The sequence below is a fragment of the Gopherus evgoodei genome, chromosome 7 (genome assembly GCF_007399415.2).
Source record: "Gopherus evgoodei ecotype Sinaloan lineage chromosome 7, rGopEvg1_v1.p, whole genome shotgun sequence".
Classification (NCBI taxonomy): Eukaryota; Metazoa; Chordata; order Testudines; family Testudinidae; genus Gopherus; species Gopherus evgoodei.
The window spans coordinates 44,209,335-44,237,330 of NC_044328.1; the positions used below are offsets into that span (position 1 = coordinate 44,209,335).

At 44.7% G+C, this 27,996-nt stretch overlaps 2 protein-coding genes and 1 long non-coding RNA gene across 4 annotated transcripts in view; 2 read left to right on the forward strand and 1 right to left on the reverse strand.

Annotated features, from left to right (window-relative positions):
• Positions 1-983, forward strand: part of AIFM2 (apoptosis inducing factor mitochondria associated 2) — a 39,642-nt gene extending 38,659 nt beyond the window's left edge. For both annotated transcript variants that reach the window (XM_030571229.1, XM_030571228.1), the window contains one exon: positions 1-983. In XM_030571229.1, coding sequence (XP_030427089.1) covers positions 1-155 — 155 coding nt within the window. In that variant the 3' untranslated portion in view covers positions 156-983.
• LOC115655607 (core histone macro-H2A.2) overlaps positions 815-27,996 on the reverse strand; it is a 50,039-nt gene continuing 22,857 nt past the window's right edge. The window contains exons 5-9 of the mRNA XM_030571230.1: positions 26,607-26,717; positions 24,637-24,736; positions 16,917-17,006; positions 8,072-8,246; positions 815-1,689 (exon numbers count right to left, since the gene is read on the reverse strand). Of these exons, the coding sequence (XP_030427090.1) occupies positions 1,524-1,689; positions 8,072-8,246; positions 16,917-17,006; positions 24,637-24,736; positions 26,607-26,717 (642 nt within the window). The 3' untranslated portion in view covers positions 815-1,523. The remainder of the gene's footprint in view (positions 1,690-8,071; positions 8,247-16,916; positions 17,007-24,636; positions 24,737-26,606; positions 26,718-27,996) is intronic.
• LOC115655608 lies at positions 1,597-27,967 on the forward strand. Its single transcript, XR_004001431.1, has 3 exons — positions 1,597-3,451; positions 21,317-21,409; positions 27,806-27,967. It is a non-coding gene; the product is annotated as an uncharacterized LOC115655608 (long non-coding RNA).

The window sequence follows — 27,996 nt, forward strand, 5'->3', positions numbered from 1 at the left end:
GATCACTAACCTTCCTGCTGTCGATGGGCCGGAATGATGGGGTAGGCCAGATTAATGGATGCTACGTGGGACGTCTTGTGGTGACTATTGCCAAGAGCCGGGACCTTTTTGTTTCTAAGAGCTGGAAGACTATGGAACAGACTATGCCCTGCTAGATAGAAAGGATCATGATGAAGTAGCAAGAGAGTACATGTATCAACTGGCATGAATAAAGCTGGAAAAGAGTAAAAGGTGCATCATTTACCAAAATGACATAAGCTATATGGCTATTTGACTGATATCAATACTGCACCAAAACATCATGTATTACAAATGCCATTCTTTAGCATGGTGCATAATAATAACAAAGCCCTCTTTTTAAAGTGGCTCTCAGTTATGTTAAGTGGATCCGCACAGAAACTGTGTTTCTTACTGAAACTTTCAAAACACAGTTCATGTGCTAAGATGGAGCCGAGAAAGGAATTCAGTTTAAATGGATTTTAAATTTAAAATAAGTAGCAGAATAAGCTGTTTTCAAAAGTCCATTCATTTTTGTCTACTAGTCCTCTTTTTGAGTGAAATGTGTGATATGTTATCTCTGCAAGTCCACTACCCTCATTTGCTATTTTTGCTCAGTTTGGTTCAACAGCAAATCCTATCTCTTCACAACATCTAGAGCTGCTTTTGCAGAATTTATAGTCCAAGTGAAGGCCTTGGGTTACCTAAGTTTTCAAGACAATAATACTCTTGAGTCTGGCCCTCAGAAGAGATGGCTGCCATCCTGAATTGATGCACAGCATTGCACCCATTACCTGGCCAAAAATTCCACACATGGTCTAATTCAGTGTCTTTTATATGGCAGTATTTTGTGGCCACAGATTTGGTACTGTCTGTACACTAAGTATTCACATGTCAAATATTTTCCACACGAGGTATTGTTGACTTTCATTTTAAGGCAAAAGTATCTGCAGTTAGGGTATGGTTTATAATAAATACACTTGACACCTTTTCTTTTCTTTTTTCTTATAAAACAAAAAAACCGATGAAATATTCTCAGTAATTACAGAGATTATTATGGGGTAAAACAAAATAGAAGGTCCTAGTACATCTTTAAAATTCTCTCTTCAACATGGAATGTAGACAAAAAAAATTAACATTTTGCCATCCACCCTCGAAAAAAGAAAGGGGAACAAAGGTGTGTGTGTGTGTGTGTGTGTGTGTGTGTGTGTGTGTGTGTGTGTGTAAATTCAAAGCTACAAATCTAAAATGAGTCCTAAACTAAAAAAGCAAGACACATTTAAACAATGGCAAATTAACTACTCAAGATTTCTTTAAGGTGATATAAAATAGTAGGGGGTATCTATAGCAAGAAGTAATCACAGACTAAACCCTCTCCTCCATAGCAAAGTTCTCCATTAAGTCACAAAACATCAAACTACTAACATTCCCCCTCTTCACCACATTTTAAAAATAAAACCCACCTCTAATTCTTTAATGCTACTCAAATTTACGTTGAAAAATAAAGCTTCATTTGGCTGCCATAGCTACTTGGTGTCTAGCTTGGCCATTTCTTGCACGTAGATTCCGATGCTCTCACTGTCAAAGAGCAGAAAGTAAATGTTCTTCAGGGAGGAAGAACTAGTGTCATCAAAATGGGTGGAAATGGCTTTGAGAGTCACCTGGGCTGCGGTCTGTTTTGGGAAGCAGTTTCTATGCAGCAGAAGAAAAGGAAAAGAGGAAGTTAGTCTCAAATTCAGTCATTCTAATTGTGCATGGAAACACTGTACTCATGACAATGAAAAGAACAAAATGCATTTTCAGAATGAGTGTATATATACTATTACATGAGAAATTCTGCATTAAGACAACACTAATTGCAAGTATAAAACACACAAGTCAAGAAATAAAACTAGTTTTTCATAACATGAACTCAATGACACCATATTATACTCACCAGCAGCAGTTATTATAATGTTGCAAAACAGTTTCAATTATTATTTGTTTTCACACATCTTTCTGAAATGTTCATTTTTAGGGTTGACCTTTTCCATCAATGGTCTATGCCTACTTTTTTTTTTTTTTTTCAGGCATAGAAGTTCAAGCAACTCGCCCCCCACTCAAAGGGGAGTGCAAAAATATTTTCTCATTGTAAAACAACAAACCCAAACAGCCACTCTCTCTTCTCTTTTTTTAAAAAAAATGCCAGCAAAAATCCCTAACATTCTTTTGAACAAAACTACAACAAAAATGTTTGAAATCTGAAACTTGGTATGGATATAATTCTCAGGACTAGTTCCTTTGCTTGTTTAGCAGGATGTATTCTGAAATTTAAGTGTAAGTGAAAGTAAAAGTTACTTACCTTTTTCAGTAACTGAAGGTCATTTGAAATGGTTTGTCCATATATATTCCATTCTTGGTGTGCATGCTCCCTATGCAGGTGAGATTGGTGTCTTGGCCAACAGTGTCTGTGGGGGCTGTGCCTGTGCCCTGCATGTTCTCATGTTCGCATACGGAGGACATAAAGGATGGTGTGGGCCCAATCATCACTCAGATCCTTCGCCACTTAGTTCCTTCACCACTGCAGAATCCCAGTGCAATAGGACTCCATAGTAGTGGGAAACGAGGGTGGGTCAGGCAATATACATATGAATAATACATCTTGAACTCCAGTTACCTGTAAAGGTAAGTAACTTTTCTTCTTTGAATGCTTGTCCATGTATATTCCATTCTTGTTGACTTCCAAGTAGTGATCTTATGCATGGAGGTGGGTGCTCATAGTCCATTTAAATAAAGATTGCAGCACAGCTCTGCCAAAGGAAGCATGAGATCTCAATGCTTCCACTATGAAGTAATGCTTGGTAAAATTATGTACTAAATCCCAAGTAGCTGCCTTAAAGATGTCCAAAGTGAGAATGCTTTACAAGGAAGTAACAGAGGCTGGCTGTGCCCTAGTAGAGTGGGCTCTAATATAATTGGGGGTTCTAAACTAGTTAACAAAGCTTAATACACCCTGAAACCTGTACACTAGCCTGAAATCAGTTGACCTTTTCATTCTTTCAGCTAATTCTATAAATTATTTGGGAAAGTTCTGAAGGGCTTGGTCCTTTGAAAGCAAAATGCTAAGGCCATGCAAATGTGTAAAGTGTGAAACCTAGACCCTCCTTGATTAAAATGCGGTTTGGGAAATAATACTGGCAGACAGATCATTTGATTCAAATGGAAGTCTGAAACTACATTGGGTTGGAACTCAGGAACTCTTTTGATACCAGGTATATGAATCCTAAGACAGTAAAGTATGATTTTGGAATCTTTCCACAGGTGGAGCATATTGGCAGTCTTAAAGCTAAGATGGTCTGAGCCCTCAGAAAGAAGATTCTCTACAGTTGTCTGCCAGAACTTTGGAGCCAGGGTGCCCATCCCATAATTTCTGGTGTTGCTGTGGATTGTAAAACAGGGTCAGAAGCGCCTAGAGGTACCTATAATGATGTTCTACCTATTAAGTCTCTCCTTTTGTAACTAAAGATTTAAATTCCTCTCTGCTTTTCTGAGGTAGCTTATCAGTAAAATCCAAAAATGTTTTAGTTCAAAAAACCGTAACTAGCAATGCTTGATAATTCAAATTTCAGAATTGTAAGATGGTAGAGAAACACTCATGACCAAATAAGTCAAGGGATTTTGGGTTCTTTTCACTTGAAGCAATTCTTGGTTGATACTTGGTGCTCAAGTAACCTCTGATGCTCTAGTCTGAGTACCTGAGGCAGCTAACTTTAGGTTGCCATACAATACCAAAGTCTCACACCATTCTCCCTTTAAGCTCCCACAGTACCCAATTTGGGCCATGGAGCCTCTTCTGAATTGGAGCAGTACGTAGACTTACACATCTTTTTAGAAGTTCGTGGAGAAGATCTATCTTTCACTTTATCAAAGCAGTAATGCTCCTTTTCCTCTGAGGACTTAATAATTATCCTACTGGAATCTGAAGATGGAACCTTGAATCTAGAGGATCCATAATTCACTGGAGCACTTCTGGATTATGGTGGAACTTGTCCAGCTGTGCCCAGATCAAAGGCCGGTCCCATGGAGGAGTCTAATAAAAACATTTTTAGATTTGCCTCCCTAGATTTTAAAGTCCTTTTAGAAAAGGATTTGTACACCAAGCATTTACTGGAGATACGGGATTCCCCAAATAAAAAAGACATCGGGAGAGGCAGGAATTGCTGCCTCACAAAAGAGGCAATATTTAAAATCATGTGCTTTAGGATGAGACATCCCTAAGTGCCACTAACAGGAAAAAGATCTCAGTGAGGAAAATAATGGAGAAGGAACATAAAAACTTTCTAAACTATCAACAAAAGAAAGCCTATTCAGAATGTTCCAACAGATAGTTATCCAACTAACCCCAAGTATCCTAATGAACACTAATAAATATGTATTACACTGAGATTATGAAAGAAGTGATAAATTGAGAGGGAGACACTGGGGGCTCCGTCTCACAGCCATGGATGGTGAGAAGTGGCAGTTGGGCCCTTCTGCCCCTTACGTCTTTAGGACAGAAGCACCAGGACAGTTGGCACATGTGCAGCCCCAATGGACTCTACTGGCCAAAAAACTCCAATCTTGAGTGCATGGGGTGCATGTGAACCAATCATGGAATATATATGAACAAGCACTCTAAAGAAGAGGGTCACAGTGCAGATTACACTAATTTGAAAACTAGAAATCAAATTTATTTTAAAAGCTACAATTTAATAATAAAAAGAGAGAACACTATTGACCTATCAAACCTAACTCTGACTAAAACACAGTCAAACCAAGGATGGAAACAATGAATGAAACAACACATGCATTAACATGATATTCTAGTTCCATTTACATTTATATCCTGATCCCTTAAAAATATGATCCTAGTTTTGAAAAGCGATTATGTAAAAATAGCATATTACTTATCAGATCAGCTCTTTCTGTGCATTCAGCGACACATCTGCTCATTTTAGGAATAAAGTTTTTTTTAACCTTTTTTATTCCTATTAACACAGTAGAGCCAACACAATGAGAAAGAGTAAGGCCTGGTCTACACTTCGCGTTTATTCCGATTTTAGCAGCATTAAACCGATTTAACGCTGCACCCGTCCACACAACGAGGCCCTTTATATTGATATAAAGGGCTCTTTAAACCGGTTTCTGTACTGCTTCCCGACGAGAGGAGTAGCGCTGAAATCGGTATTACCATGTCGGATTAGGGTTAGTGTGACCGCAAATCAACGGTATTGGCCTCCGGGTGGTATCCCACAGTGCACCACTGTGACCGCTCTGGAAAGCAATCTGAATTCGGATGCACTGGCCAGGTAGACAGGAAAAGCCCCACGAACTTTTGAATATCATTTCCTGTTTGCCCAGCGTGGCACTCTGATCAGCATGGGTGGCGATGCAGTCCCAAATCCAAAAAGAGCTCCAGCATGGATTGTACGGGAGATACTGGATCTGATCGCTGTATGGGGAGACAAATCTGTTCTATCAGAGCTCCGTTACAGAAGACGAAATGCCAAAGCATTTGAAAAAAATCTCCAGGCTATGATACAGAGTCCACAGCACAGTGCTTTGTGATAAGTGTAACGGAAAGCCAAAGAATCAAATGGACGCTCATGGAGGAAGGGAGAGGGGGACTGAGGACTCCAGCTATCCCACAGTCCCCGAAAAGCATTTGCAGTCTTGGCTGAGCTCCCAGTGCCTGTAGGGTCAAACACATTGTCTGGGGTGGTTCAGGGTATAGCTCGTCAGTTTACCCTCCTCCCCCCATGAAAGAAAAGGGAAAAAAATTGTTTCTTGACTTTTTTCAATGTCACCGTATGTCTACTGCATGCTGCTGGTAGACACGGTGCTGAGGCAATGAACAGCAGCATCCTTTCCTCTCCCTTCCCCGGTGGCAGACAGTATAGTGTAGTAGGACTGGTAGCCGTCCTTGTCATCATCCCATGAGTGCTCCTGGCTGGCCTCAGGTGAGGTTGGCCGGGGGCGCCTGGATAAAAAATAGGAATGACTCCCGGTTATTCCTGGCAGATGATACAGAACGGCTGGTAACCATCCTCATCATAGCAATTGGGGGCTGAACTCCATCAGCCCCCACTCTTTCATGTCTAAAGAAAAGATTCTGTACTGCCTGGACTATCATAGCAGCTGGAGGCTGCCTCCCCCTCATTTTATCTCACTAAAAAGTCAGTGTTTCTTATTCCTGCATTCTTTATTACTTCATCACACAAATGGGGGGACCCTGCAATGGTAGCCCAGAAGGGTTGGGGGAGGAGGGAAGCAACGGGTGGGCTTGTTGCAGGGACACCCCCTGGAATAGCATGCAGCTCATCATTTCTGTGGGATCTGACATAGAGCGGCTGTGCTCTCTGGTTCTCTGATACACTGGTTCTCTAGTACACTTGCCCCATATTCTAGGCAGGATTGACTCTATTTTTAGATACAACATAAAGGAGGGAATGACCTGGGGAGTCATTCCCATTTTTGTTTTTGCACCCCCGGCCGACCTCAGCTAAGGCCAGTCAGGAGCATCCATGACAGCAGCAGACGGTATAGAATGACTGCTAACCGTCATCTCATCGCCAATTTACAATGGCACAGCAGACGGTACAGAACAACTGGTAACCATCTCTGCTACCTTGCAAAGACAAATGAATGCTGTTGTGTAGCGCTGCAGTACTGCTTCTGTCAGCGGCAGCCAGTACACATACGGTGACAGTGACAAAAGGCAAAACGGGCTCCATGGCTGCCATGCTATGGCGTCTGCCAGGGCAATCCAGGGAAAAAGGGCGCGAAATGATTGTCTGCCGTTGCTCTCACGGAGGAAGGAATGAGTGACGACATTTACCCAGAATCACCCGCGACACTTTTTGCACCATCATGCATTGGGATCTCAACTCAGAATTCCAATGGGCGGGGGTGACTGCAGGAACTATGGGATAGCTACGGGATAGCTACCCACAGTGCAACGCTCCAGAAATCGACGCTAGCCTCGGTACATGGATGCACACCACCGAATTATTGTGCTTTGTGTGGCCGCGTGCATTCGACTTTATACAATCTGTTTTACAAAACCAGTTTATGTAAAATCGGAATAATCCTGTAGTGTAGACGTACCCTAAGACAGATACTCCTTCTTGTAAGTAACCAACAAAATCATTTACTTCGGTCCAATCATTTAAATCTCTACAAACTCAAACATAAAAGATTGTGCAAGTGTAACTAAGGGCATCTGCTGCAGCCAGCAGGGTTGCATAAGTGTAAATGAAGGCTTAAATTGTTTTGCATAAGCTTTGTTACTGACAGAGTCCAAAGTGGGTTAGTGGACAGGCAGTTAAAAAAATAACAAAACACTGTTTTTTACGTGTCAACCAAGCACATCTGATCTGCAAATTATTGGGAGACAAACCTGCAATCCCACAATGATTTTTACAGTTGCTTTTCAGTGCAGAATCACATTCTAAAAACAAAACAAATTTTATCTAAAAGAAAAGATTTTGAACAACGATCTTGTTTAATGGGTGTTCTTGGGAGAAACCTATATAAACAAACCAAAATTTACCATCTTCTATCAAACTGCTTAGGCATAGACTAGGTGCTTGCTTCATTATTATTTATATCCAATTTAATGCTGGCATTGAAGCTAACAGAGTTTTATAATGAGAAACATCACTGTGAGGTTAGGTAGCATAAAAAGGAATAACAGTCATAAATTAGGCCCAGAGATTAAAAGAATTATTCACCAACAACACAAAACATAGTTGGTAGGCCCAATTTTTGATCTGCCAGATTTGAATCTCCTTTTTATTAGATTATGTTCTACATAATTTATTATAAAGTGTTTTTTTATTGATATCTTCATGCAAAAATGACACTTCATACCATTTTACTCAAGAAGAGCACTTTGTGCCTGAACCTGCACCACTGAAGTCAACTGGAGTTTTGCCACTGACTTCAATGGAAGTAGAATCTGGCCTCTATAATAATCCTCCTTCCTGCCACAGATGCCACTTACAATAGTCAATTTGCAATAATATATCAGCCTCCTCTGGGTAAAGATTCGTACCTGCCACTGGGGAGAGGTGGGAAAGCCACAGATTTCAATTTCTTGCCTTCTGCAGCTGTTAAGCAGTTCTTAATAGTCTCCTCAAGTTGCTCTTCACATTTGTCTGAACCCCACTGTGGGATGTGACAATGGATCACGAACTTTGCTGCTAGTCCACTGGACTGGCTGAGGGCAGCTGATACATAAAGAAAAGGTGATGATTAGTTTCTAATATAATCAATTTATCACACCTTCCATCCCAAAGTACTTCACTCACAACACTAATTATTGTTCACTCCAGAAAACTTGCAAGAACATAAAGGCTGCAAAATCAAGCATTCAAGAATTAGCATAGGTTCCAGAATTAAGGTTGTTTAATTACATGATCAGATACTTTTTCCACAGGATCCATGTCTCATTCAGTGAATGGTAGTTATTTAATATTTGTCTTTATCCTCATTCTGTGTGTGGTCTCAGGCCTTATTTAACACACATTCAAACTCTCTACTGAAAAGACTTTGTAACTGTTGTTCTTTGAGATGTGTTGCTCTTATCCACTCCAGTTAGGTGTGTGCGTGCTGCGTGCACGTTCATCGGAGAAACTTTTACCCTAGCAACACTCGGCGGGTCGGCTGGGCGCCCCCTGGAGTGGCGCCGCTATGGCGCCTAATATATACCCTGGCTGACCCGGCCACCCTTCAGTTCCTTCTTGCCGGCTACTCCGACAGTGGGGAAGGAGGGTGGGTTTGGAATGGATATGAGCAACACATCTCGAAGAACAACAGTTACAAAAGTGAGTAACCGTCTTTTCTTCTTTGAGTGATTGCTCATATGCATTCCAGTTAGGTGATTCCCAAGCCTTACCTAGGCGGAGGGGTCGGAGTGAGATGTGGCGGTATGCAGAACTGCTGCGCCAAAGGCTGCATCATCTCTAGATTGCTGGACCAGCGCGTAGTGCGAGGTGAAGGTGTGGACCGATGACCAGTTCGCTGCACGGCATATCTCCTGGATAGGCATGCGTGCCAGGAAGGCGGTTGATGACGCTTGAGCTCTAGTAGAGTGCCCCGTAAGGTGGCCCGAAGGGACATGAGCTAGGTCATAGCATGTGCAAATGCAAGCAGTCACCCAGGAGGAGATCCTCTGGGAAGAGACTGGCGGGCCTTTCATCCATTCCGCGACCGCCACAAACAGTTGGGGAGACTTTTGGAACGGCTTCGCACGCTCAATGTAGAAGGCGAGTGCCCTGTATACATCTAAGGAGTGTAGCTGCTGCTCCCGCCGAGAAGAGTGGGGCTTTGGAAAGAAGACCGGGAGGAAGATGTCCTGGTTGGTGTGGAAGGCAGACACAACCTTAGGGAGGAATGCCGGATGAGGGCGCAGCTGTACCTTGTCTTTATGGAAAAGAGTGTATGGGGGGTCCACCGTGAGAGCTCTTAGTTCGGAGACCCGCCTGGCCGATGTAATGGCCACCAGGAACACTGTTTTCCACGATAGGTACAGGCGCGAGCAAGTCGCTAGCAGCTCAAATGGCGGGAGCATGAGCCTGGTTAGAACCAAGTTAAGATCTCAGGTAGGGGCAGGGCGACGTACGGGGGGATAGAGACGCTCTAGGCCCTTAATGAACCTAGAGACCAAGGGGTGGGAGAACATGGAGTGGCCGCCCTCGCCTGGCCGGAAAGTGGATATGGCTGCTAAGTGCACCTTCAGAGAGGATGTCGCTAGGCCCTGCTGCTTAAGGTACCAGAGGTAGTCTAGGACCGTGGGGATCGAGGCATCCGAAGGAGTAACGCCCTGAGTTGCGCACCAGCAAGAGAAGCGTTTCCACTTTGCCAAGTACGTGAAGCGGGTGGAAGGCTTCCTGCTGCTGAGGAGAACAAGCTGAACCGGCGCGGAACAGCTCAACTCTGCTGCATTTAGCCACGCAGGAGCCACGCTGTGAGGTGGAGAGCTCGCAGGTCTGGGTGACGAAGCCTGCCGCGGTCTTGTGTGATCAGGTCCGGGAGGAGAGGGAGGGGAACTGGGGTGTCTACGGACAGACCTAGCAGGGTGGTGAACCAGTGCTGTCTGGGCCACGCAGTTGCGATCAGGATCAGATGCGCTTTGTCCCTGCGGAGCTTCAACAGGACCTTGTGAACCAGGGGAAACGGAGGGAAGGCATACAACAGGTGGTGCCTCCACGACAGGAGGAATGCGTCCGTGATCGACCCCAGGGAGAGACCCTGAAAAGAGCAGAACTCCTGGCACTTCCTGTTCGAGCGGGAGGCGAACAGGTCTATGCGGGGAAATCCCCACCTCCAGAAGAGTGAATGGATGACGTCCGGTCTTATTGACCACTTGTGACATAGAAAGGACCGGCTGAGCCGATCCGCCAAAGCGTTCTGGACCCCCTGAAGGAAGGACGCCACTAGATCTATCGACTGGGCTATACAGAAGTCCCAGAGTCGAATGGCCTCCTGACACAGGGGAGACGAGCGGGTCCCTCCTTGCTTGTTGATATAGTACATGGCTGTTGTGTTGTCCGTGAACACCGAAACACAACGGCCGTGCAGATGTTGTTGAAACGCCTGGCAGGCAAGGCGGACTGCCCTCAACTCGCGGACGTTTATATGGAGTGTCAGCTCCTGGGACGACCAAAGACCCTGGGTACGCAGGTGACCTAGGTGGGCCCCCCAACTGAGGGATGATGCATCCGTCGTTAAGGTCATCGATGGTGGCTGTGGATGGAACGGCATCCCTGCGCATACCAGGGATGGAGTTAGCCACCAATCGAGGGAGCAGAGGGGGCTGGGGGGAACTGTCACCAGGATGTCTATAGGGTCCTTGCCCAGGCGGAAGACCGAATAGAGCCACGTTTGGAAGGGTCTCATGTGGAGCCTGGCATACTTTGTCACATAAGTACATGCGGCCATATGCCCCAGGAGTCCGAGACAGGTGCGAGCTGAGGTGATCGGGGAGGCCTGTAAGCTTCGTATGATCGATACGATTGCTTGGAAGTGGGGCTGAGGCAAGTAGGCCCTGGCTTGAGTGGAGTCCAGTGTTGCCCCTATGAAGTCCAGCCTCTGCATGGGGACCAGGGTGGACTTCTCGGTGTTGAGGAGTAGTCCCAACTGGGAGAATAGGTCCGTAACTACATTGACGTGCGTACCTGAGACTGAGAGGACTCCTTGAGGAGCCAGCCGTCCAGATACGGGAACACATGTATCTGTTGCCGGCGGAGGTGGGCAGCAACGACAGCCAGGCACTTTGTAAACACCCTCGGGGCCGTGGAGAGGCTGAAGGGGAGGACTGTGAATTGGAAGTGCTGGTGGTTGGCCATAAAGCGAAGGTACTTCCTGTGGGTTGGAAAGATGGCAATATGGAAGTACGCATCCTTCATGTCGAGGGCAGCGTACCAGTCTCCAGGATCCAGTAAGGGGATAATCGTTCCCAGGGAGACCATAAGGAACTTCAGCTTGAGCATCCATTTATTGGTCTAGGTCTAGGATAGGTCTGAGGCCTCCCTTGGAGATCAGAAAATATCGGGAATAAAACCCCTTTCCTCTCTCGACTAGAGGTACCTCCTCTATAGCTCCTGCAGCGAGGAGAGATTGGACCTCCTGTAGGAGGGCTTGCTCGTGAGAGGGGTCCCTGAAGAGGGACCGGAAAGGGGGGGCGGGAGAGTGGTGATGAAGCAAATTGGAGGTGGTATCCCTGCTTCACTGTGCGCAGAACCCAAAGGTCTGATGTTAATTGGGACCACGCCGGGAGGAAGTGGGAGAGGCGGTTGGAGAAGGGAGGGAGAAGATACTGTTCTGAAGCTGGTATGCCGTCCCCGGGCACACCTTCAAAAGTTGGCCTTGGGGCCCGGTGGTGCCTTAGAGGGTCCCTGGTTTTGGCCTCCTTGGGAACCGGACTGGCGTCTGCGGCCTCCCCGCCCGCGCCTTCTATTGAAGTCCTGCCTCTGGTGAGGTGGAAAATACGGGCGGTGAGTTTGGGGCCTGAAGGGTCTACGCAGGGTTACAGGGGTATGCATCCCCAGCGAGCACATGATGACTCTGTTATCCTTCAGGCTCTGCAGCCTGGGATCGGCCTTCTCCGAGAACAAACCCTTGCCATCAAAGGGTAAGTCCTGGATGGTGTACTGCAGTTCCGGAGGCAGGTTAGAGACCTGGAGCCAGGAGATGTGCCTCATGGTAATCCCTGATGTCAAGGTTCTGGCTGCCGAGTCGGCCGCTTCCAGGGAGGCCTGGAGAGAGGTCCTGGCCACTTTCTTGCCCTCCTCCAGGAACGCATTGAACTCCTGGCGTGAGTCCGGGGGCAGCAGCTCGGAGAACCTACCCACTTCAGCCCAAGTGTTATAGTTATAGCGGCTCAGTAGAGCCTGTTGGTTGGCCACCCGGAGCTGTAGTGCCCCCGCTGAGTACACCTTACGACCCAGGAGATCCATTCCTCTGGCCTCTTTGGACCTCGGGGCCGGTGCCTGCTGGCCATGTCGTTCCCTTTGGTTGACCGACTGGACAACTAAGGAGGAGGGAGGAGGATGGATGTACAAGTACTCGTACCCCCGAGAAGGTACCATGTACTTTATCTCAACTCCCTTTGCCATCGGTGGAATGGAGGCTGGAGACTGCCAGAGGGTGTCAGGAGTGGCCTGGATGGTCTTAATGAACGGCAGCGCGACCCGGATGGGAGCATCAGCGGTGAGGATGCTCACCACGGGGTCCTCGACTTCCGGGACCTCCTCCACTGGGAGGTTGATGTTGAGGGCCATTCTGCGCAGGAGGTCCTGATGGGCCCTGAGGTCTATCAGCGGGGGCCCTGATGATGAGGTCCCTGCCACAGCCTCATCCAGTGAGGAAGAGGAGGATACCCCGGGAATGAGGGGGTCTTGGACGGCCTCCTGCTCCTGGGACGGCTCCTGCTCCAGATGCCCTGGGGAGTCCGGAGGATGTGTAACTTGCTCTTCCGACTCAACCGCGGGGGGGCGAGAAATGGTGGCCTCTGGTGCCCGATGTTCTGAGGCAGCAGAGCGGGTCTGGACCAGAGGAGCACCCTGGGCTTGGTGGTACGCCCAGGGTGTCCAGAAGGACCACTGCTGAGGTCCCATGTCCTGCGGCCGAGAGTCCTGGAACACCCCCACCGGTACCTCTGTATCCCGGTCCCGGTTGTAGTAGCTGTCCGCCTGGGAGGATGCGGACGTGTGTCTGGACGGCCAAGGTGGAGCAGAAAAACCTGGAGCCAAAATCCCGACCGGTCTTGCATCTCTTGATCGTGGAGACCGGTGCCGGTACTCATAGCGGTACCAAGAGCGAGACTGGGACCTGCGACCGGCCCGGCGCCGGGAGGTCGACTGAGATCTTGAGTCTCTGTGCCCTGATCTGCTCCGGCAGGTATGGTGCCTGGTACGGTGCTGGGAACTGCAGCAGTACCACGAGTAGCGTGTTGGTGATCGAGAGACTGACCGGTGCCGAGAGCCCGACTGGCACCAGGGCGAGGACCGGTGCCGAGACTGAGAGCGACGTCGAGATCGGGAGCAACGTCTCGACTCAGAGCGGCGGTGGGACCATGATCTTGATCGGTGCCGGTCCCCTAAGCTGATGGACGGCGGTCTGGTCAGGGTCGGCTTGCCCAGGGACTGCAATACCCGCACCGGGGGTAGGGGCGGTGCTGCTTCAGTGATGGCAGTCAAGTCCCTCGCCACAGAGAAAGTCTCCGGAGTCGATGGTAAGGTGAGCTCTACCATGGCCGGTGCCGGGGAGCTGTGGGGTGCCGGACTCAACTGCCCTCGTGGAGCTGGAGTCGATGGCACCGGTTTTGGCTGTGCCACGGCAGTTATCGGTGCCGGGCGGTCAGCCTTAGGTGCAGTCTCTGGCTGCAACACTGGCGTTGTCATCTGACCCTTCACCGTCTTTGACCTCGGGGAGAGGGAGCGGTGTAGGGTTGATTTCGGTGCCAGCGGTGGCCGGTGCCGGGAATCCTTAGGCATACCGGCGATGCCCGGTGCCGTAGGGGTGCCTTTGCTCACCGACTGGCTCGTGCTCGGTGCCGAGGGCGATGGTGTCAGGGCCGCTTCCATCAGGAGCTGCTTCAATCTAATGTCCCACTCCTTTTTTGTCCTTGGCTTAAAAGCCTTGCAAATTGGGCACTTAGCCGATAAGTGCGATTCCCCTAGGCACTTCAAACAGGAGTCATGGGGATCTCCTGTCGTCATCGGCCTATGACAGGCCGAGCACTGCTTGAAACCCGGTGAGCCAGGCATGAGCTCCGGCACCGGGTGCGGGGAAGGGGCTATCCCCTGAACCCCGCAACACTTACTAATTAACAACTATAACTATAAACTACAACTAACTCTAATGAACTATATATATACACACACAACAACAGTTAACTATACTACGAATATAACTAGAAGAGACTACGAGTAGCTAGGGAAGGTGGAGGTCAGCTAAGCCACACTCCACTGTTCCAACGACCGACACAGGCGGTAAGAAGGAACTGAAGGGTGGCCGGGTCGGCCGAGGTATATATTAGGCGTCATAGCAGCGCCACTCCAGGGGGTGCCCAGCCGAGCCGCCGAGTGTTGCTAGGGTAAAAGTTTCTCTGACAAACGTGCACGCGGCATGCACACACCTAACTGGAATATATATGAGCAATCTCTTGAAGAAGAATACAGTATTACTAATTTTCTGATGGGCATTTCTATGGTATTCTCTCAATTATATCTGAAAGCTTCACAGATTTTTAATGAATTTATCATCACAGCACCTTATTATTCCCATTTTACATATGGGAAATAGAGGCACAAAGAGATTAAGATCAAAAGTATCCAACAGTTTTGAATGTCCAGCTTGAGGCACCTGGGAGGTGATTTTTCAGAGTACTTAATATTTTGATGGCACTTTATATGTTGAAAGTACAGTTCCAATCAACTTCAGTTGCAGTTGTGAGTGTGCAGCACTTCTTCAAATCTGTCACCACGTGTCTCATATTGGCCACCCAAAAAACGAGGAACATATAATTAGTGCCTAACTATGAAAAGTATGGTTTAAGTGACTCGCCCAGGCTCACATAGGAACTTGGTGGCAGGGCATGCAATAGAATCCAATTCTCCTGGGTCCCACTCAACTTCAAGGAAATGGATAAAGTTTGGCAAAGTTGTAAGCAACTGAAAACAGGGTCTTATTTGTAGATTAGAAGGCCAGATGAAACCACTGTTATCATCTAGTCTGATCTCCTTTATAACACAGGCTATAAAATTTTTGCAAAATAATCCTTGACTATATTTTAGAAAAACATCCAATCTGGATTTAAAAATCACCAGTGATGGAGAATCCAACAGGACCCTTGGTAAGATGTTCCAATGGTTAGATACGCTCACTGTTAAAATCTACACCTTCTTTCCAGTCTGAATTTGTACAGCTTCAACTTCAAGCCACTGGCTCGTGTTATACCTTTCTCTGCTAGATTAGAGATCCCATTATTAAATATTTGTTCCCCATGCAGGTACTTATACACTGTAATCAAGTCACCCCCTAACCTTCCCTTTGTTAAGCTAAATACATTGAGCTCCTTGAGCCTATCAGTATAAGGCACATTTGCTAATCCTTTAATTATTCTCGTGGCTCTTCTCTAAACCCTCCAATTTATCAACATCCTTGAATTGCAGACACCAGAACTAGACATGTTATTCACAACAGTGCCAAAAACATAGGTAAAAAAACATCTCTGCTCTTTACTCACGTTATAATGGAAATTGTTGAGAAAGCTTACTTATAAGTGGTGCTATTTAAAATATACACAAGAATTTTCTGATCTACCACTTTAACATACAGTCAGTCACCTTTAGGATGTATTTACAGGAGAGATCCAGCCATTAAAAATTTTTTTAGTATCATACATTAATATCTAAAATAATGGAAGTGGCAATTTTAAAAATACCAACATAACATGTGACAACACAAATGGTAAAATCCCTTCACCATGGCCCCTTGCTTTTAAAACTAGGCTATTTATTTGGGGGATTTTTAAAGTGACACTATTTACAGCATCCAGTCTCTGTGGTTTTGAAACACTAGATTGGACAAGGTATTAGAAAATGTATTGTAGGGAACATTTGATATATCTTTCTTCCATCTTCAACCCCTATAAATCAGTTAATTTTGTTCACAGGTAAGATGCAACCTCCACAAAGTAAATTCAGAGTTATATATTGCCACAGATATTTTAAAATTTCCACAAGTATTTCTTTCATAATTATATTTTTGATAATATAGCTGTTGTGCTAGGGTGGGAGAATAACAATTTAAGGAAAAAGATAATCACAAGATTTACATCTATATTGATATTCAAACATTTAAAGTACAGTTAGGGAAAACTTCTGCTTTGATTATTTGTTCTAATAAAATTGGTTTAATACAAGGTAACTTACAAACTACTGAATATATTATACTGCGAGGTGGATCCTTAGCTATGGCTGAGGAACACACAATGTGCAAATCTGGGGGTGGAGGATAAGTCAAAGGTCATAAAGCTCAGCTTTGCATTCCCCCAATCTTGGGGCTGCCATGGGCAGAAATGGCCCCTGGTGTAAATTAGGCCAGCCTAACTACTGCCAGGGGGCTAAAAAACAAAGCCGTGTGATGGGCACAGAACAGGGGGACCCTAGCCCCCTCCGTATCATCCAGGTATATCGCCTATACCAGCACCAGTTAGAAGGAAGGCACAGGAGCTTCTACATCACCAGAGAGATTTTTTAAAAAATATTTCTTAGTGTAGACAAAGCTCTAGATTAACCCAAGAACAGATCAGAGTGGCAGGAGAAAAGAATGAGTATTTGGGAGGAGGAAAAGCTGATATATTCAAAAAGATAATATAGTGCCCTTTTTACCTTCAGCAACTTCCAAAGGTCCTTGTGATTTGCGGAGCTCTTTTACTGTTTCTAAAAATTCTTTCCCTCCAGCCTTTTCCAAGGCCTTGCCTGCAAGGAAACAAAGCAAAAGGCTTTTATTTGAAACAAACAAAACAAACTGTATTTCTTTTTAAAAGAAAATACAACTGCAAATTGTTTCAAGAACAAAAGTTAAACATGTATTATCTTGATTTACTCTTATTCACCAGGATTTATTAATCAATCCTAAACTACCTGTTATTATTAGTACTTATTTTTATTAACATTTATGCATTTTACAAAAGCCAAATGAATAAATGTTTGTTAACATGTGTGAACCAAAAAATGTATGAAATAAACATTGTATGTTTAAACGATGTGGAATGATCACGTATTCTTCACCATGAACAAACTAAAAAATTCCCTCTTTCCTACTTCACTCAGAAAAAAAGAGGTTAGTATATAAACAACCAAGAGAAAATAATGTTGTATTTAACTTTTTAAAAATGCATTTTTGTTAGTGAAGCCTGTTCAGTTCTCCGGATATATCATAAAAATGAGATTCTGACATAGCAAACAGAAAGCCACCTCTATTTTTTTCCCCTGATATAATAATAGTAATAAAAAAGTGAGAGGATATACATGAATGGAAAATTTAGAAAAATTTAGCAAATTTAAACCTTCTAAATGCCAGTTACATTTGACCATCATTGTTCTTAATATGCATAATTAAATTAAATCATCTCCCGATAATATGAGATACCAGCAGAATGACCTTATTGTTAAAATCTTGAAGTTAAGGTATGCTTTTTTGTACTGTCCAACACATCTGCTTATTATTTGAGTTCTTGAAAATAACACAGCATGTAACACTTTTTTTTATTGGTTTTGGTACATTGAGTTAGTATCTTATTATTTGAAGTACCTGAATTTTAGTTCTCTATAAAATATGCCACCTTTTTTATAATATAGGTTTAAAGAAAAGTGTATAGTAGTGTTTGCAGTACTTGCTCCTCAGATAGCGCTGAGAAGGATGAAAGCATGGGAACCAGATCTCTCATATAGTAACTCCTCACTTAACGTTGTAGTTATGTTCCTGAAAAATGAGACTTTAAGTGAAACCATGTTAAGCAAATCCAATCTCCCCAAAAGAATGAATGTAAATGAGGGTGTCAGGTTCCAGGGAAATTTTTTTCACCAGACAAAAGAATATATTATATACATACTGTGACAGACCCACACCAGTGGGGTACAGGAATCTGTTAGAGGGCAAATATACTGGCCACTGGATGAGTAGTTTTCTGTCCCCTGAGTGACCAGAGCAGGGGTGGCACTAGAGTAATCAGGAACCTGCTAGAACCAATTAAGGCAGACAGGCTTAGAACACCTGCAGCCAATCAAGGCAGGCTAATCAGGGCACCTGGGTTTAAAAAGGAGCTCACTTCAGTTTGTGGTGTATGTGTGAGGAGCTGGGAGCAAGAGGTGCAAGAAGCTGGGAGTGGGAGTGGGAAGGAGAAGGAGAAGTGCTGCTGGAGGACTGAGGAGTACAAGCGTCATCAGACACCAGGAGGAAGGTCCTGTGGTGAGGATAAAGAAGGTGTTTGGAGGAGGCCATGGGGAAGTAGCCCAGGGAATTGTAGCTGTCATGCAGCTGTTACATGAGGCACTATAGATAGCTGCAATCCACAGGGCCTGAGGCTGGAACCCAGAGTAGAGGGTGGACCCGGGTTCCCCCCAAACCTCCCAACTCCTGATCAGACACAGGAGGAGTTGAGCAGACTGTGGGTTCCACCAGAAGGGAAGACCTCTGAGGCAAGCAAATCCACCAATAAGCGCAGGACCCACCAAGGTAGAGGAGGAGCTTTGTCACAACACACACACACAGTATAAGTTTTAAACAAACAATTTAATACTGGTACACAGTGATGATGATTGTAAAGCTTGGTCGAGGTGGAGGAGTCAGAGGGTGGGATATTCCCCTTACTGCTAAATGACAAATTAGCAATTGGCTAAGCCCTCCAGGGTTAACTCTATCACTCTGCAAGGCAGCAGGAATGGAGGGAGATATGTGCATTTCCTTTAAGCACAGTGCCTTGTTAATTAGATGAGTTTGCTGAGACCACAGCTGCTGCTAAAAAGCTCCCTTCCTCCTGAGCTCTTCTCTATGGAAGATGGGGTAAGTGGGGTGCAGGAGCAGGGGGACACCCTGACGTTAGCCCCCCTCTTCCTTCCCTCCCCCCCGGCACAGCAAGGAGTCTCGGGGAGCAGCTCCAAGGCAGAAGGCAGGAGCAGCACATGGCAGTGGGGGGAGGGACACAGCTGAACTGCAGGCAGTTGCTGCACAGGGAACTTAGGGGAGCGGAGAGCTGATAGGTGGCTGCCAGTCCACCCTGGTTCCAAGCCCCCACCAGCTAGCTGCAACGGGCTGCTCTTCCTGCAAGCAGTAGACAAAGCAGGCGGCTGCCAAATTACTTTAAAAGGGAGTATTACACAACTTTAAACGAGCATGTTCCCTAACTGATCAGCAACGTAACAATGTTAACCGGGACAACTTTAAGTGAGAAGTTACTGTACTAGAAACTACCGTAAATAAGATGTGCACAGGCTATGAAAAAATTCTAATCAAAATACAAAATGTGCCTTGCAAGAATTTTCCAAGAATACCTCAAAACTGCTAACCTAAAAGCCAGGTTCAGCAATTTTGAAGACGATACAGTGCTTATTGGCAGAGATATCGCTACTCTGCAACTTCACTTCAGTTCCCTGGTGAAGAAAGTGGACAATCAGGAAAATTATGCCAGCAGAAATTGTATTTTATTGGCCTTCCAGAATCAGCTGAGGTAACTGATCCAATTGCTTTTCTGCAATCATTTATAAAATAAACAGTTGAGATGCCAGTGGGGATGAAATCCTTGCTGAATGGTTATATAAAGCCCTGACCCTATGCCTATTTCTGGGATCCTGACTGCAACTGATATTGGGCAAGTAACTTCACTGCCCTTTGCCTCAGATTCCCCATTTATAAAATGGGATAATACTTCCTTATCTCACAGAAGTGGTGTTAGGCTTATGACACTGATGTTTACAAAGCATGTGAGATCTATAGCGAAAGACACAAGCAGTAGTATGAATATATTTCATTTCCTTCTGAGCTTGTTCAAATGCAAATACAAAATAACTAATACAGAAAGGGATATATGAAGAGATTACTCACCTTGTGCAGTAACTGCGTTTCTTCAAGATGTGTGTCCCTATGGGTGTTCCACTTCAGGTGCGCATGTGCCTCTCAAGCCCTTGATCGGAGATTTTTAGTTAACCGCATCTGTTCAGCATGTGTATGCACCCAATGCCTCCTCATGCTGAACACCAAGGCTATATAGGAGCGTGCAGGCAAACCACAATGAGTTCTTTCTCCACCCAAACATTCCTTAAGGAACAGACTGAAGCAGAGGGGGAGGAGGGCAGGCAGTGGAGCACCCATAGGGGGAAACATCTTCAAGAACCAGTTACTGCACAAGGTGAGTAACCTCTTCCTCAAGTAATGTCCCTATCAGTGCTCCACTTCTGAGCAGTATCCACATATGGAGGAGGGAATTTCAGAATAGAGTCCAGTACTGAAGACAGTACTGCAGAACCAAGTGCTATATGGAATCTAACAGCTTGGATCAGGGCCTAATGTTTCAAAAATGTATGTATTGAAGCCTGTGTAGTGGCTCTACATATTTCAGGTATTGGTACATTCTTCAGTAGTGCCACAGAAGTTGCTTATGATCTGGTTGAATGTGCTATAACCCTCTGGGGGGATGAACACCTGCAACTGTATAACAAGCAATAATACATCCAGAAATCCACTTCAATAGTCCTTGACTAGAAATTGAGGATTCCTTGGATCTATCTCCAAAGGAAATGGTGACTTTCTAAATTGCTTGGTCCTATCTAAGTAAAACACCAATGCTCTTCTAACATCCAGGTATGTAAGCAGGATTCCTATAGGGAACTATGTGGCTTCAGGAACTTCAGTAGAACTTCAGGCAAGAATTAACAGACCTTGTCCTTAAAGAATGCCATGAGATGGCAGGGGGCCTGCCATCAAAGCTCCAATATCCCTGACTCTTGGGGCCAACATGATGGCTACTAAGAAGACCGTCTTCATAGACAAATGCAAGAGTGAACAGGTTGCCATAGGTTCAAATGGAGATCTCATAAGGTATTTAAGTACCAGGCTGAGGTCCCACATTGGGATGGGGTCCCTAATCTGGGAATAAAAATTCCCCAGACCCTTACAAACCTAGATGACACAGGATGAGCAATATGGAGAACTCTTCTACTGGAGGTTAAATGGCTGATATTAAGGCCAAATGGTCCTTAATTGAGCTAACTGATAACCCTGATTTCTTTAGATCCAACTGATAATCCAGGATGACTGAAACTGACACAGATTCAAGCAGAAGGCAGCAACAACACAAATGGAAGAGTCTCCTCCATTTCTGCAGGTAAGTAGTACAGACTGATGTCTTCCTACTATTCAGTAATACCTGCTGTACTTCCGAAGAGCAGGAGGATTATAACCCTGAGAACCATCAAGGAGCCACGCTCTGAGTCAGAGAACCACTAGGTTGGGAAGAAGCATGCGACCCACATCCTGTGTTAGACGAGGAATGGTTGGGAGCTTGAATGATGGTTGGGCACATGGGTGAAGCAGGTAAGAGTACCAGTCCTGTCTCAGCCAGATCACCACTGTAAGGATAACTCTGTCCTATCACATAGGACCTAATCGCATCAATCACACTATCAGAGGCTCGTTCACCTGCACATCTACCAATGTGATATGTGCCAGCAATGCCCCTCTGCAAACCGGACAGTCTCTACATAAATGGATACAAATCAGATGTCAAGCATAGTCAAGAATTATAACATTCAAAAACAAGTTGGAGAACACTTCAATCTCTCTGGTCACTTGATTACAGGCCTAAAAGTCGCAATATTACAACAAAATTCAAAAACAGACTCCAACACAAGACTGCTGAATTGGAATTAATTTGCAAACTGGATATCATTAAATTAGGTTTGAATAAAGACTGGGAGTGGATGGGTCATTACACAAAGTAAAGCTATTTCCCCATATCTATTTCCCCCCCCTACTGCTCCTTACACCTTCTTCTCAACTGCTGGAAATGGGCCATTTTGATTACTACTACAAAAATTTTTTTTCTCTCTCCTGCTGATAATAGCTCACCTTAATAGATCACTCTTGTTATAATGTGTATGGTAACACCCATTGTTTCATGTTCTCTCAAATAAATTTGTTAGCCTCTAAGGTGCCACAAGTACTCCTGCTCTTTTTGCTGATACAGACTAACATGGCTGCTACTCTGAAACCTGTCTTATCTGATCTTGTTCATCACCCTTAATATAAGTGGTATTGGAAGGAAAGCACAGAACAGTCCCCTCCTCCAGGACAGAAGAAAAACATCTCCCAAGGAGTGGTGGCCTCATCCGGGGACAAGGATGAAATATGTATTTGAGCGGTAACCTCCTTATTCACCTTAGCTTCCTGTTCCTCAATTGTCTCCTCTGGGGGGGACGGGGACAGGTTGGGGATGGGAGAGTTGAACAACTCTGGCCTCCCTATGAGATGGTACTAGTGGGCTGACAAATTGCTTTTAATAGGCAGCCCAATATGTCCCACTGCGGGACATATTGTAAGTGGGTGTGGCATACAGGATTGGTTCCACCACCCTTGATAACAAGCGCGATCCTCCCTATAACTATCAGACAAAGGCTTCCTGGAGAGACATGTCTGAGAATCCTGAACAGAAATAGAAGAGACTGACTGAAAGTCTTCCTCCATCAAGTCCAGTGGTGTCTCACCCACAGAAAACAGTGGAAAGTCCTGCAGTACCAGAGGCGGTAATCAAGAGATCAGGGTCTCAGCACCTACAGATGCTCAGTACCCAAGAGGAGTGGGGACTCTCGCTCATCTGTTATTGAGAGGTCCCTTGAATACCTAAACTCTTGCGAACCTGAGTAAGAGATCGGTACCGATGCAGCAGCTGCACTGACAGAGTTGCTGATGGTACCATTGGTGGGCGTACAAAAGTTGATGCCAGTGATACCTGGCACTGTTACATGCTTGGTGCCAAATGCATAGCTACTGACGGCTGGGCAGAATACACAGGTAACAGCTCGGATGAATGCAAAGGTACCAATGGCTGGACCAAACCCAATGGTTCCCGTCCCAAGTGTCTATGCTAGCCCTCCTTGCTCCAAGAAGATAATGAGATCTTATCAGAGCAATGTCTCTGGGACTCCGGGACTTCACAGACTTGCCGGTACCAGAGGAGGAATCCTTCAAGTCAATGGTACCAAGCCAAGAAGCTGAGGCTTCAGAGACTATAGATCTCTCCAGACACCTGGTCATTTTTTGGAGCTGGCTCCTTTAAAGTAAGAGTCTGTGCCCCTGTTTTTGGAAGTTTTCCCTGACACTTCCAACACCTCCCCTTTCATAGGAGAAGGTTGTGCTAAGATAGAAGAGGTGCTGGATCTATCCTGAGATAGATAAATTGGGGAGGGAGGGGGGGCTGCAGAGGTGGAGAGGTTGGGAGTCTCCTGACCTGGCTCAGACGATGGTTGAAGAAAGCTCTCTACGATTAATTTGATCTTAATCTCCCTGTTTTTCCTCGTCCTGGGCTTGAGGGCTAGACGGAAGTTGCACTTAGTGATGTAGGACTCCCCCAAGCAATGGAAGAATTTAGAGAGGCTGTTGCTCACTGGTATGGTCTCTGAGCAGTAAAGGCAGCGTTTGAAGCCTGGAGAAGCCAGGCATGTCCTGCCAGAAGGAAACAAGTCCCCTAGAGGGAAAAAGGGGAAATGATCCTCTCCCTACTTACCTGTACTAACTAGAACAACACTGAAACTAACAACTAATTACACTAAGTATTCTAAGAAGGAACTGAGGGCAGTTCATCCGCACACTCCTTTATAGCCTCAGTGTCAACATGAGGCAGAAAATCTCTGATCCAGAGCTACAGAGGTGCATGTGCACCTAAAGGGGAGCACCCACAAAGAAAATACTTGAAGAACAATTGATTATTTAATTGCGTTAGCACCCATGGATTCTAAAAAGATGAAAACTTTTAAAAGGCAGTAATAAAGATTCAACTAGGTCCACAATTAGGCTGTTTATACTACAGCCTATGTTGGCATAACTTATATTGCTCAGCGGTGTAAATATTCCACCCCCTTTAGCGACATAAGTTGCACCAACATAAGCATTCATGTGCACAGCCCTATGCTGGTGGAAGAGCTTCTCCTGCCAACGTAGCTTACACCACTCACAGAGGTGGGTTTTTTATGCTAATGGGAGAGCTCTCTCCCATCAGCATAGAGCGTCTTCACCAGATGCACTGCAGCAGCACAGCTATATTGGTACAACTGCTACGGACCACAGAAGATTTAACAAGTCTTGACCTGGAAGGGAGAATGATAAGATATCAAACCAATCCTATTTTAATCATGGCATTTGTCATCTCATCTGTGTGTTAGCTATTATTTGCAATTCACCGATTAGCTGCAAATATCTGGAGCCTGCCATCCCTGCTCAGTTCCAGCCTGGTTTTCAGGACAGAAATGAAAGAGTATTCAATTTCAGCAGTCAGCCAGTAGACCAGATATCAGTCCAATGCTAGATCTGCCTTTGCTGCTTCCAACAGAGCCTTACCTATTTCCTCCTTGAGGTCTATTTCAGCAGTTGTTGGGTGAACAATGCCTTCTACTTTCATGGAGCCAATATGGCTGACGTCACTTTGTGTCAGAGAAAGCTGCAAGATGAGAATGAGAATACAGAAAGAATTAAACTAATAATTTTAACTGTGAAACCATTTTCATACCAAATTACTACAAAAGAAGACAGATGGACCCCACTTTCATGGGTCATTCATTTTACTGTAGTCAAGTTGTCTGATTCCAACTTTTAAACTTTACTTTTATATGCTCTTAGAGTACACCAGGCCTAATTCCCCACCCACACATCATCACAACTGGAAACAACCAATAATTGAAGCCTTAATGAGAGTTCAAAAAGCTATTCGACAGACTCTACAGTCCCATTTCTCTCTTTGTTCAATCTCAACAACAGAAAAAAGGACAGAAATATGAGATTATCACACAAAAAATGACATCAAGCTCTATAAGCTTTTTGGAAACTCACCAGTTGCACATTAAGTAGAGTCTGCTGGAGATTTGCTTTTAAATTCTGTGAGTACTTCATTTGCAGTGAGCATGCTCCCTAATCTCACTGAGTCTCCCTACTTCATTCTGAAGCAGAAATACAGACCTGAACTTCTGGATGATACACAATGGAATCTTCTGCTATTGAAAATGCCCTTTGGTCTGGAGAAGATATGTGGGGCTGGTAGCCAGAAAACAATGAGTTTTACCAATTCCACTGAGTGGAATTCTGTGCACTTCACAACTGTTACTATTGAGCAAGGCCTAATAACTCTACTCTAGGAGTAGGTTAAGTATCAGCCCTCCCCATTTTACAGAAGTAAATGGGAGGCTGCATAAAGTCACATCTGGTCGAACTGGGAACAGGACCCATATCTCAAACAGAGCAGACCCAACACTCATCCACTTAGCTACACTATTGCTCCAAAAGAACCTGCCAGATTTATGTGCTGTGGTATGCAATCTGTAAATTAGGGCTACTTTTTCATATGCTAAAGCGTGGCCCAGCAGGGGCTGAAGAACCAGGAGTCAGGGCCAACATGCCCAGTTTCTGATGAATCAAACCAAATTGACACTGGACTACTGAAACCTGGGAGAGGTGCTGTTGGCTTGGTGCCAATGCACATGGTCCTTGTGCCTAAGGGGTCCATGCCAACAGCTGTAGGTGCTGATCTCAAATAGAGCCAGTGCTAAAGAGGGCCTGACAAAGCATACGTATGGCTCCAATTATTGAGTATTTTTAAAAGGCTCTGAGATTTATAAGGCAGGGCATGCAACTCCGAGGGAGGGGGGACGGAATCTTCAGAAGAAATTTGATGAAATATATTTTTCTTTGAAAGATCCTACCCTTTAAAATGAAAAAGCTTGAAGGATGTCTCCATAGTTAAGTCTGTAAGAAATTATGCAGTATCTTTCAAATAGAATGATAATAAGAGGTTAAGGAAGCTAAAAAAAAATCCTGACCACCATGTGAAACAAAAGAGGAAGGCGAGAGTTTTGTTAGACAGTTTAGCTGGACAATGTGGACATGGCAAAATCCTGTTAGAAACATCTTAGAATTCTGGCCAGCCAAACTGTTAGAAATCATTTTAGCTGGAAGATTAAACATGGTTCGTTAACATAACGAGAAGCAGCGTAGCTAGGCCTTAACTAAACATAGCCCCCTCTTCTCCAATAGCCATACTGGGAGACCCAAATCATCATTTCACTCTCACCAGGAAGAAAGAATATCCAGTCTTGATCTTGAAAACCTTCAATCTGCAGACAAATCTTATAAGGGCCTAATCCCAAACTGACTGACGTCAATGGGGTTTGGATCCAGTTTAAATCCCAAACTACTGAGCCAGAATGCTGGGGGAGAGCTTGTGTTCATCCAGGATGGGAAATATTCTTTTGCTGATGTTAGACTCTATGATGCTACTATATCTTACTATATAACATCTGTTCTCTGACTTCTATTACCTTCTGTCCTGGAACGAGGCTCTTAGAAGACAGGATGGTGAATCCATCCCCAGGTCCATCCTCAGATGTTGAATTTGAGGCCCCTTCTTTTTCATTCTCCTTCTGCTTGCTCTATTGGGGGAAAGAAGGCAAAATGATGCAATAACAGTCAGGAAAAGTCTGTGATTATAATTTTTCAAAAGATCAAAGCAATGGCCTTTTCATCTAAACTTCATAGGATAACAACCAAACCATAGCTTTTTACTACCCCAAAGTTATTCATTAAAGTTTTCTACTATTTACTAAACATAGTAAAAGTAAAGGTGAAGCACAGTGGTGGTTTGTGGTACTGTAAGATTTAGTAATACATACATATGTCTGCAGCTAATTGAGAATTTTTGTTTTTGTAATTTTACTTATGCTGCATTAATTTGTGAGTACTCAAACTTAACAACAGCTAAATGCTCTAATTTATATGGAAAAACAAACTGGGAGCAGCCACTAGAACTTGAAAATAAATCATAATCCAATGGCACCTTTATCATATAATTACCTATCACACAACCACTCAGATGACCTAGATGAAAAGTTACTCACCAGTAACTACAACGAGGAGTCCTTGTGGCACCTTGAAGACTAACAAATTTATTTGGGCATAAGCTTTCGTGGGCGATACCCACTTCATCAGACGCATGGAGTGAAAAAAATAGGCAGGTTCAAATATACAGCACATGAAAAGATGTGTTATGTGCTGTATATTTATACCTGCCTACTTTTTTTCACTCCATGCATCTGATGAAGTGGATTATAGCCCACGAAAGCTTATGCCCAAATAAATTTGTAAGTCTCTAAGGTGCCACAAGGAAGGACTCCTCGTTGTTTTCGCTGATACAGACTAACATGGCTCTGAAACTTGTCACCAGTAACTGCAGTTTTTCAAGAGTGTTGCATCTGCAAATTCACACCTGTGGGATGCACCCCTTGGTGCAGCCTTGCTTCAGGAGTCTTCTAGGAAAAAAACCATGCCCCTCACAGCTCTGAACATTCAGACCAAAGGATGTGAGAGGCCAAGTAGACCAACACCTCAACTCCTCCTGCTAAACCTCTGAGTTTTGAGAATGTAGAATTCAGAATAAGAGGGGAAGGTGGCTAGTGATGTGAATATGTATAGTTATTATTCTCATACCTACAGTTGTTAAGTAATTCTACTTTCTTCTTAGAGGTGGTCTCTGCATTTTCCCAGCTCTGGCAATATGGCAAGCAGTACAAACCCAGAAAGACAGGCTGAGCAACCATAATTAAGCAAGGATTGCAAAGTAAGTATTGTATCTAAGTGCCAAGTCAAGAACATAGTACTGCATAAAGGTGTAAACAGAACTCCAGGGAGCAGCTCTAGTAGTTTTATATGATG